At 40.2% G+C, this 13008-nt stretch overlaps 1 protein-coding gene across 1 annotated transcript; it reads left to right on the top strand.

Moving 5' to 3' along the window:
- The first annotated feature begins 1246 nt into the window (after positions 1 to 1246).
- LOC118985940 (39S ribosomal protein L48, mitochondrial-like) lies at positions 1247 to 2039 on the top strand. The gene has a single exon (XM_037044736.1). The coding sequence runs from the start codon at positions 1304 to 1306 to the stop codon at positions 1916 to 1918; it is 615 nt and encodes a 204-aa protein (XP_036900631.1). The 5' UTR covers positions 1247 to 1303; the 3' UTR covers positions 1919 to 2039.
- Positions 2040 to 13008: the final 10969 nt, after the last annotated feature.

Below are 13008 nucleotides of genomic sequence, written 5' to 3'. Positions count from 1 at the left end.
ACATTAGGGGAATGCAAATTCAAACTACAACAAGATATCACGTCATACCCACAAGGTTGGCTGATGAAAAAGATAGGCAATAACAAGTGTTAACAAGCGTATGGAGGACTGGAACTCTTATACCTTGATGATGAGAAGGTAAAATAGTACAGCCACCTTGAAAAACAGTCTGGCAATTCCTCAAATAGTCAAAGTTTCCATGTGGCCCAGCGATTCTACTACTAGGCATATGCCTAAGAGAATTGAAAACATGTTTTCACACAAAAACTTGTACACAAATGCTTGTAGCAGCATTATTTGTAACAGCCAAAAAATAGAAACAACTCAAATGTTCATCAACTGATGAATGTATAAACAAAATGTGGTGTATCCTCATGATAGAATATTACTCAGCCACAAAAAAACCATGTAGTACCGATTTATGCTAAAACACTCATGAACCTTGAAAACATTATGCTAATAGAAGCCAGGTACAAAAGACCACATATTATATAGTTTTATTTATACAACATCCAGAATAGACAAATTCACAGAGATAGAAAGTATATTAGTGGTTGCCAGGGGCTGGGGACACAGAAGAATTGGAAGTTACTACTAAGAGGTCCAGAGTTTCTTTTTTGGAATGATAAAAATGTTTTGTAATTATATAATGGTGACAGCCACACAGCCTGGGGATGTACTAAGGCCCACTGAATTGCACATGTTAGAAAAATAAACTTCATGACTTTTTGATTTTTCCTGTTGAATTCTTCATGAATTTTCTTTTTAAGAAGAATAAGATGAAAAAGAGAAGAGGAAAAAATACCTGGAAAGTGTCTTTATCAAGCAGAGTATTATGAGAACTGAAATACCCTATTAATATTAATAACATGGTTTTTAACTTTTTGAATAGAGGTGATTATTTATATGCTGGAAAATTTAACAGAATCGGGCCCTGAATGTAAGTCAATTTTTGAAAGCTGTATTTATATTGTCTCACAATGAAAAGACTCTGGAAAAATTCAATTTTCAAACATCTCTAAATTGGACATTACATTTTTTGCATTTTCTTAGGGTATTTTGGTGTGTAGACCCTAATCTCTTCCCCAACAGGATCCACAATTTGGTTCACCTTGGAACCCCCTTTTTAAGTACTCTATATTCCATAGACATTAGTGGAGCTCTAAGTATTGACATGGTTATTGACTCATCTACATAATATTAAGCTCCAACCATCACTCAAAGCAAGAAATTCTGGGAAAAGAGCTCGCAGCTGCTTGCGCTGATCCGCACTTTACACAGTAACAGGCCACGGCAGCAAAGGATGAACGGAGCTCTGGGAAAGGTGCTGTGTTTGAAGAATGCTGTCATTTTAAAGCAAGCCCTTCCCCTCTTAAGATTCAAAACTTCAGGACAGAATCCCATTTGTTCCCCAGGTGGCATTTTGCTGAGTACCAGTTGGCACCACAGGACAAAACCCACCATTGGCATTGGAAGATACAAGCACCTAATTAAAGAACAGGAGCCCAAGAAGAAGAGGGGAAAAGTGGAAGTGAGACCCATTAATTCGGGGACAGATTTAGAGTATGGGGTTTCGAACATGCACCTGCCTGCGTACAGCATGGCGGTGGCAGAGGGTTATGTTCAGTATGTTCACCACCTCTGCAACCCTCTCTCCATTAAAATGGAGGAAAGTTATGTGATGCCCACCAAAACCATGGAGGTGTTTTGGCTGCAGGACCAAGGCAGCAAAATGTTCCTAGATGCAGCTCTTACCACCCAGGAGCAAGTGGTTCAGGTAAGTGGTTTGAGTGCTACATTTGCAGCGATCTTCCTGAAGGAGGCAAAACTGTCAGTGAAGGAGCACTCCAGAGAAGACTTTAAGGGAAGGTTCAAAGCTTGGCCAGAATTGGAAGAACTGTTAGTCAAGTTGAACTAGCTCATCACAGACTCTTTCGTACCAGCACTGGTGATGTTGATACCAAGGGGAAGAGCTTGCTGGGTGGTGAAAGCAAATAAAGCAGGAGACCCGGACCCTTAGGTATTAGTATGAATCTCCTTAGCCAAGAACGCCTCCTCTCCTCTGCGGAGGAGGGCTTGACCATCGTCACCGCTTTCCCTGGAGCCAGCCCTAGGTATCCTCCATCTAATAAAAACCTGCTAAAGAAAAAAAAGAAATTTTCACTTCCTAGAGCACATATAACTTGGTATATAGTATTGAATGTTGAAATATATTTCACTGAAACTAAAAAAATATCACTAAATGCTCATTGGATATGAACAAAGATGTTTACCTGAAATAATCATACCCATAACTCATTTTTGAGAATTCTGGGATCTAAATTATGTCATAAATCAGACATTAAGAATCAGAAAGTGGTAAATGCTCCCAGTTCCTGATCCTTCTTTGAAGTGCCCAGGAATGCTCTCAATTCATTGTGGCATTCCTCTCTTCCTGCTCCACATAGACAAGGCCATCAAATTAACAGAACAATTCCTGGTGAGCAGCTGAATTCTAGGGTTACCACCTGGATTCATGGCTCTGGGCACAAGGTAACAGATTCCTGATGGAGGCACATCCAATGATCCGAGCAGTTAGCTTCATGACTCTTCTTTACTGTCCCAGCACCGAATATGAGAGCCTGAAAGTGAGTCTGTGTTGTACTGTTTGTTAACCTTACCACCCTTTGTGTTTCTGTTATGGCCTATGGATCATCTACCAGCCATCACAGACTTGTTTCTCTAGAGAGCAATGTATGCACAGTCTGACCCTACAGTGATTTACATGATGCTGGTCCTTTCATCTGTCACAAAATAGGCTTCAGAAGGCCAGCAGTGAGTCACCATTCTGTGCAAATCACCATTCTGCCCCCTCTCAAAAGGAACAGGATAGTTGGGTTCAACTTTCAGAATTTAACCAAACTAATTTGTAGTATTCACCCCTCGTCAAATGGATCGTCTGGAATCGCATGCCTTCTGGACACAATCTTTGTGACAGCAGAAAAAGGGAGTGTACAGGGAGCAATATACTTTTATTATTCTTTAAAGTAAAAGGGTTGCTGGGGTAAGAAGGGCTGTGGAACAGCTGTTTTCTCCCCGGTTTTACACATGAAAGAATCCGATATGTAAAACACCTGTAGAGCATGGGTTATCTGTTAATCCACTGCACGGTATATTGCTTATCCCATCATAAGCCCAAGCAAACATTTATAACAAATGAAAGACTACCATTTGTAGACCTGAACACCCCTGGACACATTTGGTGGCCCCTGCAAACCTTGCCTCTTTTTTCTTTGATGTTGCCCATGGAGAATGAATTAATTCTCTCCAACCAATAGAATGAAACCAGATTGGGAACATGCTCAGGTAAGTGTATCCTGTTCTTCACAGTAATTTCCAGGGCACAAGAAAGATTTTTTAAAACTGCTTAAAACTATAGGTAGTTTTACCTGGATTGAGGAAGACTTCCTCTCCCTGCAAGGGACTTAACCCAGGAAGTAAGGCACCTAATGAAAAAGCATAGAGAGAAAGATAACCCAGCCTTCTCCTAGAAGGTAGGCTCCAGCTCATTTTATTCCTTCTGATGAATAAGGAGAAGTACCAAAAAGGAGTAAAATGTCTGTGCTTTAAATACAGGTCCATGTCAGCTCATTATACAAAAATAAAGAGAAGAAAATGTGTCTTTAATCACAGTAACCCTGCACACAGGTAATTGTAGTCTAATAAGTTTCTTAAAACCTGACAAGAGTATCAACCCTCCTCCCTGGAGAAAGGGGCATGAGATTTCCCTTTCCCTTTTCTGGGATTTCAGCCCCAGATTGGCTTTGGCTGTCACAGCCCCCACTGCCAAGCCTTGCTCCTGCCCAGTCTGAGTTAGATTCTTGGTGAGTTAGATACTTAGCAATCGGCCTTGCCTAAGCAAGAGCTGGGCAGGCACCAGCACCAGAACTGACAGAATCCTTTGCCTCCGCTGGCTGTGGGCCCAATGCCCTAGCCATCGGCTGCTTTGCTCCTCCAGTTCTGCCTCTTCCTAATTCCCCAGAGACTGAAAGGAGTGAGTTCCCTCTCGAGTTTCAAAACTCCTTGGAGAAATCTTGGCTAGTTATCTCTTTCATGTTTACGAGGATGGGGCTTTACTCTTGACCCTTTTTTCTCAGTCGCTTTAAGGTATTTTTTTAAATAACATTGGTTAATAACATTATATAGGTTTCACCTTACAACATGATTCGATACCTGTGTACACTATAGTGCGCTCAGCACCAGAAGTCTCGTTTTCTTCATCACCATGTATTTGATTCCCTTTACTCATTTTGCCCTCCTACCCTGCGCTTCTCCCTGGTACTCGTCATTCTGGCCTGTTTCTATGAGTTTGTTTTATTTTATTTTATGTGTTCATTTGTTTCTTTTTATCTTGTATTCTGTGTATGAGTGGAACCATATAGTTTTTGTCCTTTTCCACCTAACTTATTTTAACTCAAGATCCATCCATGCTATCACAAAGGGCAATGTTTTATCTTTTTATGGCTGACTAGTATTCCATTCATCTATGGACACTTAAGCCGTTTCCATCCCTTGACACACTATTGTAAATAATGCTATGGTGAACATGGGGTTGCATGTATCTCTTTGAGGGTAAGTACCCAGAAATGGAATATCCAGATGATAAGTTCTATCCTTAATTTTTTAGGAATCTTCATACTGTTTTTCATAGTGGCTGCATCAATTTATATCCCCACAACAGTGCACAAGGGTTCCTTTTGGGACTTTTAAAGCCCCTTGGCAGCTGAATTGTGTAGGCTTTTGAGAACATTTGCTTTCTCAGCAATTCCATTCATCTTAATGCTCATAGCATGCATTCCATCTTATGTCAACATTCCACTGGGGTCAAGCAGAAGAATTTCCAGCTCTTCAGGTTCAGAAGTTATGCCCCTATGTTGGATTTTCTACTCCTTTGCTGTTTTGTATCTTTTGAAAATCTCACCTGGCCGGTGTGACTCAGTGGATTGAGCACCAGCCTACGAACCAAAGGGTCACCAGTTCGATTCAGAGAGGGCAAGGGAGGGAGAAAGAGAGGGAGAGAAACATTAATGTGTGGTTGCCTCTTGCATGCCACCTACTGGGGACCTGGCCTACAACCCAGACATGGGCCCTGATTGGGAATCAAACCTGTGACCCTTTGGTTCACAGGCCAGCGCTCAATCCACTGAGCCACACCAACCAGGGCGACATTCATCTTTAAATATGTAACCTCTCCATGGAATATTGAAGAAAATCAATAGCAGCCCTTCTCAAGAAAAGATTTTTAGATAGGGGTAAATTTTAAAGGACAGAGTTACAAATAGCAATAGGGACTCTGAATGGTGGTGGCTGCCATATATTTTAGAAGAACATGGGAGTCATATGAAGTAAGAAATGCTTTGGAGCACCGCTGTTATAAACAAGGGTCACTACCTTTGGTAGAACTAGTTGGTAGTTCTGTTAAGCAGACTCTCCCACGCCTGATCTTTCCACCCCAAAAAGCACAACAGCACTGAGGAGCAATGGTTTGTATTTCACTAGAAGTTCCATGATTCTTAAATTGGGAGTGCAGTGATAAAATTTGCAAGGATATTACATAAACAACCAGGTTGGTCTAATTTGAATAATCAGAGCATAACGGTCTGTTGAATTATTTCTTCATCAACTGCATCTCATTTAATAGCTGTGGAAATGCATGTTATTGTTTTCAATTATTCACTTTTACTTTCTGTAAAAAAATTATGTATCCTACACATTTCCATGTGATTTACAGTCCCTTCCTAGGGAAGTGCATACTTCCCCATTACATTAACAGTAGGTTTAACCATCTGATTTGCCTTAGTCAGTGAAATGTGAGGTATGATCCACGTGTACCATTTCAACAGAAGCTTAAGAGCCATTGCATGATTCAGTCATTACACTCTTCCCCTGTGTCACAATAATGAGTGGCCTAAATAGGTGTTGCTTCTTCAGCCTGGATCTTTTTTTCCTCGTCTAAGGACATTTTTTCATTGCTTTTGGAGAGAGAAAGAGAATGAGAATGAGAAAAAGAAAGAGGAGAGGAGATAAGGGAAGGGGAGAGAAGAAAAGAGAGAGAGAGAAAGATACACATCAATTGGTTGCTTCACACACATATGCTGACTAGGGATCAAACCCACAACCTTTTCGTGTATAGGATGATGCTCCAACCAACTGAGCCACACAGGCCAGGACCAGCCTGGATCCTGAAATGAACATATACTAAACTGAGACACAGCCGACATGTTCCATGAATGAGAAATAAGCCTTTGTTGTTCTAAGTCATTGAGATTTGTCCATGTTTCTTATTGTAACACAAACTAGCAAAAGCTCATTCATACACTAACCATGTAAATTAATACAATAGTTATCCACTAACAGTATTCATCTGCGATGCAATATACATATTCCAGATGAAGTGCTAGAGTCCAAATATCTTAGATAAAAATACATCTCACAAAGAAATGTAATTGATGTTAATCTTGATTTTCTACCTTGGACTTTTTTGCTTTTTTTTTGGAAGGTTGATAACAGGTTGTAGAGTATAATATATTCAGCTTCCGACATGTTCTTTGAAGAGATTTTGCCCTGGCTGGTGTGGCTCAGTGGATTGAGTGCCAGCCTGCAAACAAAAGGGTTGTTGGTTCAATTCCCAGTCAGGGCACATGCCTGGGTTGAGGGCCTGGTCCCCAGTAGAGGGCGTGCAAGAGGCAACCACACATTGATGTTTTCCTCTTTTTCTCCCTCCCTTCTTCTCTCTTTAAAAATAAATAAAATCTTTTTTAAAAAATATTTTCATTGTATTCGGTCAAATTAAGACTCTTGTCATTCTAACATCTCTTCAAATAAAAACCGTGCACTAACTTTTAAAGGAATCTTCATTTTTTTGGACAAATATTACTAATTCCCAGAGTATTTTATTGAGTGAAACGTTAATTTGCATTTATGAGTTTGAATAAACAATTCAATTGATCTACAGCATTTTCAACGGTAATAGAAGCAAAATCATATATTAGGACAGAGCACAAAAGCACTAGGAACCAAGCAGCTTTCTATGGGTTTTTATAGCTAATGAAGCTCCAGACTATAATTATTTCCTCCCTCAGTTGTATTTTATCTTGGGAACCCAATATTTACAACTTCTAGGCTTGACGTTTTTAAGGACAAATACTGCAGCTTCAACTTCTGAAGAGATTATTTCAAATTCTTTATCTACACAGGGTCAAAATGTCTGGTCAGATCAGTAAAAATATTAGGCAAATCAGCTGTTTGATGCAATGTTAGCACAAAGTGAATCCCAACGACTGGTAAGGAGACAACATTCCTTATTTGCAGCTTTGGTCTTATATTTAGAAATATCTTTGCCTCTCTGTGATTATAAAGATATTTACCATTCTTTCCAGGTTCTCATATTGGGGGACAAATAAAAGGACTTTGGGAAGATATCCAGACCCTAAGAAGGTGGCTTTAGGCCAATTAGCTTCATTTTGGGCAGCCGCACCATGAAGCCAGACTGAGCTTTGCCACCAGAGTAGCCACAACCTCCTGGCTCGAGGAAGAGGCCGGTTTGTGGGTCTGTTCTCTGCCACAGGACCCTCAAAGGGAACCTCCCTAAATGCCTGTTCCTCAACCCCCACCTACTCTAAGCCACACCTGCCTACAAAGCCTCCTGTAGTGATGGCTGTGGGGCCCAGTGGAGGGGACAGGCAAAGGGAGAATCAGCAACTCAAACCATTTCTTATAAAATCCATACTTGAATGGCTGCACAAATCATTTAAACCTTCATTACTTTCCTTTTCTTTAGGAACGAAAATGCTGGCTCCACACTTACCAAATTAGGGAGTTTGACTCAGCCTCTACCCAGACAGGTTTTCTAATACTTCTAAGTGTGATATCATAATCAGTGACAGGCAGAGCTGCTGGATGACCCACCTCAGCCCCCTCCAAACGAGCCAGTGCTGTGTCCCCTGTTGTCACACACTTTCCTCCCACTTGTGTGTAAACCCCATGCTGCGTTGTTTGTGTTGTTGTTTAAACTGTCAATTATCTTTTTAAAAGATTGAAATGATAAGAAAAAATCTTACACACTTACCTACATAGTTACCGTTTCCAATACTCTTTATTCCTTTTGGTAGGTCCATATTTCCCCCTGATAGTTCTTTTTCTGACTAAAAAGATTTTCTTTTATATTTTTAATGTGGATATGCTGATGATGAACTCCTTCAGCTTTTTAATGTCTGAACAGGTCTCTATTTTAAAAGATATTTTAGTATAATATGTTTATAACAGCTTTTTGATTTTCTGTACTTTAAAGATGTTACTTCACTGTTTGTTTCTTTCTTTCTTACATTATTCCTGACAAAAAAATATTACCTCATCATTACCTTCCATCCAACGATGTATTCCTCTTCTTCAAACTCAAAAGGCAAAGCCCTTTGAAGGCTGTTTGGTTAGTTGGGGACACCCTGAGGGGAAACCCTCACTGAGGTATTCCTAGAAAAGTCTCATCCTTATTGTGACGGAGAGATTACAAATATGGCCCCAATTCCTCCCTTTCCAGAGTCCTTGACTCTTAGGATGTCATTTGCAACTTCTTCCAGCTGGAGGAGGGATTGCTCCCCACTACCTTCGTATTTCTGCTGGGCTTGTTACTTGCTTAACCAGCAGAACGCAGTGAAGTGAACATGCCGGTTCTGAGCTGAGACCTCGAGAAGCCTCCTTACATGCTTCTGCCTGCTCTCATAAAACCCTGCCTCCACCGTGACAGTGAGTGTGGGACAGACTGCTGGAGGCCAAGTACAGAGATGAGTCACATCAACCGCGGCCATCCTGGTTCAGTCAGCTCCCAGCTGACTCCCCGGGTGATCGCAGACTGGAGTGAACCCAGCTGAGATCAACCAAGCCCAGATCAAATCAGCAGAACTACCTAACCCCAAAGACTCATGAGCAAAAGCCCGTGTTTACTGTATTCCAAAGTAAGTTAATGTCTGATGATTTCCATCATTGTAATCTTGGATACTGAACTATGGCTATCTGCTATTATTTGATGGGGGAGCATTGAGCATACATATCGTATATATCAAAGTTCAGTGTTGATTTGAAAATGTGGTCGGAACTCAGCCCGGCTGTGTCAGGACCTTGCTGTAATGATCGATTCAGATGTGTACTCAAGGGGAGAATTTCCCGTGGAAGATTTCGACAGAATTTACAGCTATTGGCCACAAAGATCACGTAACAATATTGTGAGAACTTGTAAAAGATTACAGGCAGTTGTTCCGTCTACAAGACCAATTCTTATAATGGGGACCAATAGAACTCAAATATCTGTGCAGTTTGTAAATGGGCAACAACAGAATCTGTACCATCAGCTCACTTTGACTGTACTCTTAGTGATATAACCTCTTCTTCCATTTATGTCTCTATGTTTTTTCTTACAGTACTTCCTTCTTGCTTTTAAGACAGATCCCTCTTTAGGGATACTAAAGGGATACTTTAGGGATACTGGATACATCTCCAGTATACTAGTCCTCTTCAGAGGAGACTTCTAAATCTTAAAATTAAATATTAAGTTATAAAATAAGACATATGAAATTTTAAAAAGTTTATTTATCTAATCCTAACCTCAAAGTTATAAATAACTTCATTTTCTTTGCAAAGAAGCTTCTTGAAGCTTCTTGTTTAATGTCATTTTTTGGGAGCCATTTTCCTTGCCTCTGGCCTGGGAGTTAGGCATTCTGCACCAGAGCACGTCTCTCCCCCTCCCCTGCGGTCACTAATAGTAAGCAGGCTACTGCAGTCCCATCCCATTTTTCTTCTTTGACGGTGGCTTTTGGGGCTCAGTCATCTCTGTATCAAAGCCTCAGATGCATCCCTGAATCTTTTCATTCTGCTGACTCTCTCCTCGCGTGTATTCATATTTGACAATTTTGTCTGGATATTGTCTTCTTTCTTTAGTCAGCCTTTCTTCGTTCTCTCTTTTTTTTTCTGTAACAGTGCTGTCATGAGTTTTCATTTTATTTCAACTACATCTATTTAAATATTAATATTATATAACTCATGGTCTACTCCAAGGGCAAGAATGGGCTTGTTCTTCACCGTCTTAGGTTTTTTGGTGCTTCTTCTGGTGGGTTGTAGGAAACTGAAACAAAAAGAGCAAAAAAGTGTTCTAACTATTTAAGACACTTTGCTGCTTGTTCTTTTGTTTCAAATCCCACAAAGGCAAATCCCTTTGGACCTCCAGCAAACTTGTAACATGGTATACTTAGGCATGCAACAACATCACTGCGTTTCCCAGTACTTTTTCAATTCAGCTATGATTAACATTTTGAGGAGGTAACTCCAGAGATAAATTAGAAGCAGGGTTAAATATGTAAGAATTCTTACTCAGAAGGTCAATATATGTTTGCTTGAATACTTTTAAAAAAATGTGTGTATGACAGAATTTCCGAGTGCCCATGGGATAGCCTGCTTTTTGGAAACCATTAATAGAAGAGAACCTCAGGACTGTCAAAGAATACTCTGTCCTTGGGATTGTACCAACAGGTGATGTGGTCATACTACGGCACATTTCCCCAAGGTGACTATAGAGGAAATAGCCGTTTCCCTGAGTCTCCAGTATTTCCCATGTGATTTGGAAGACACCTGTGTCTTTGCCTTTCCGCTGAACTGAAACTCTGCCACCCTGTGTCATTTGAAGCTAGCTATTTCATTGCTCTGGCCCTCAGTTTTCTTCTGTGATATATTGGATGATTTCTCAAGTCTCTTCTATGTCAGTTTTGCATATGAATTTTTTCTTTAAAAAATTTTGTTCTCACTCATGAAACATGTATTTTGTATCTATTACATGGCAGGTGTTTTGCTAGTCACTGAAGATACAGCAGTGAATAATGAGACATGGCCTCTGCCCTGACGTTAATAATAATAACAAAAATGATGGCAAGCATAGTATTAACAATAACCAACACCATACTGCATTATGAGTCCTCAAACACTTTCATAGGTACTTTTTCATGTGACCTTCGATGCAGTGCTGTTAACTGTTTAGGACAAGTATTATCATCTACATTTTACATATGAAGAAACCGAGACTCAAAAATATTAAGTAACTTGGCCAAGGCTACAACTCATGTTGTTACTTAGGATTTAGAAATTTGAACTTGATGATTTACAAATAAAATTATTGTAACATGTTTCAAAAATACTAGTAATTAATAGTATGACAAATCCCATATGCTCATAACCGCAAATTTAAAATTATAAAAACATTGACCCTATTAGGTAAGAAATCCATTTTGCCCACAACATCTCATCTCCCCTTTTCCCTTAGTTACAGAATTTTTAGCTAGAAACGTGGCCACAAAGAACAAAGATGGCTGGGCCCCCCGGCTTTCTGGCATCTGGAGATGACTGCACGAGTGAATTCCCCTGGATGATAAGTTAAATGCTGAGTGTAGCTCATGGGAAGTGTTCTTCAGGGGAGACAGTATGTTTTCTTTGCTCTTCTTCCATTCTACTGACTAGTCTGTAGAATCAATAGCTGGGACTGAAGTAAGCATCTTGACCCGTGATGCTCTGTACTAAATAAAGTCAGCACGAGAGATGGTGTCAGATTCAGGATTACGGACCTACCATATTAGTTTAGAAGTAAACGTCTATTGTCTAAACTTCAAGCCAATGTTATTTATCTTGGTTTCTGGTTGTTTTGGTACAATGTAGCCAAACAAATCTGAACTTACACACATTTATCTATACTCCTTCCACTACTCCTCAATTATGGTAAAGCTAGGCACACAGAAAAAAATGGGTTAGCTAATGCCTCCTCATTTAATATAACAATGAACTGAGATAGATTCCATTAACTTAATGTTTTAAAAAGACAAATTGTCAATTGCAATATTCTTTTCCACCGGGCATGCCCCTGCTATATAATCAACATATCCTCTGCCTTCCTAATTGATAGGCTACCCAACTGTACCATTTGTTTGGTCCTTAAAAGAGGCATTTTGTTCATAAAGTTAGCAAAAAAAGACTTGGAGAAAGGTGGGAAAGTCTTGAACCATTGAATGTGTGACAAGCTTTGGATGTTGAAATCAAGAAAGCCCCTGTCTCAGATCTCAGAAAATACATTGCTGATTTCAGAGCTAATCGGATGACCACAGTGAGCTCTCACAATTGATGCCATTATCAAAAGATCAGAATATACGAGATCTGTCCAGAAGGTCTCCATCCATGTAATGTGAAAAATAGAGACATTTATTGAAGAAGATATAAGAAACATTGTACATAGGACAATGGCATCTCAGTCTTCTTTAGACCTCAGGCCCTCACACATTTTTCCCAATCGCCATCAGCTGCCCCATTGTATTTTCCTGAATCTCATCATGGATATGAAATCTCTTCCCTTTCAAAGGTGATTTTAGTTTTGGTAAAAGCCAGGAGTCACACAGTGCCAAATCTGGGCTGGAGCAGGGCTGAGTCACCTGAGTGACTTGATGTTTTGCCAAAAAACTCTGTAAGAGACACGCTGCATGAGCAGGCACGTTGTCATGATAAAGCTGCCAATTACCAGTTGCCCATAGCTGCAGCCTTCTGAATCACCCAAATATTTTCTGCAGAGGAATGTTCAAGCTTAATGCAAAATTCAATGTGGATTCGTTGCTCTATTCACTCAGTCATTTTGAATACCATGGCCACACAGTACACACACGCTCACTCAACGGTGTCTACCGCCCCCACTGACTAATTAAGTCAACATTGTTCACGCATGTGCATTCCAATTCACTCTCCTTGGCTACTGTGTTGCACTGATGTCGCACAAACTGTTCTCATTATATTAACAATGGCTGGACTTTTTCTGGAAAGACCTCATATAACAGGGCAGCTGATGGTGATTCCAACAAAGGACTTTGCAGGGTATTTTGAACAGTGGAAGAGACACTGGGAGAACTGTGTGAGGTCCCAAGGTGCCTACTTTGAAGGGGGCTGAGGCGTCAT

Source organism: Sturnira hondurensis, unplaced genomic scaffold, assembly GCF_014824575.4.
Source record: "Sturnira hondurensis isolate 20B ecotype Veracruz unplaced genomic scaffold, ASM1482457v3 Scaffold0004136, whole genome shotgun sequence".
Lineage (NCBI taxonomy): Eukaryota > Metazoa > Chordata > Mammalia > Chiroptera > Phyllostomidae > Sturnira > Sturnira hondurensis.
Note: the sequence above shows the minus strand (reverse complement) of the source record. Positions and strands in the feature narration are given on the sequence as shown.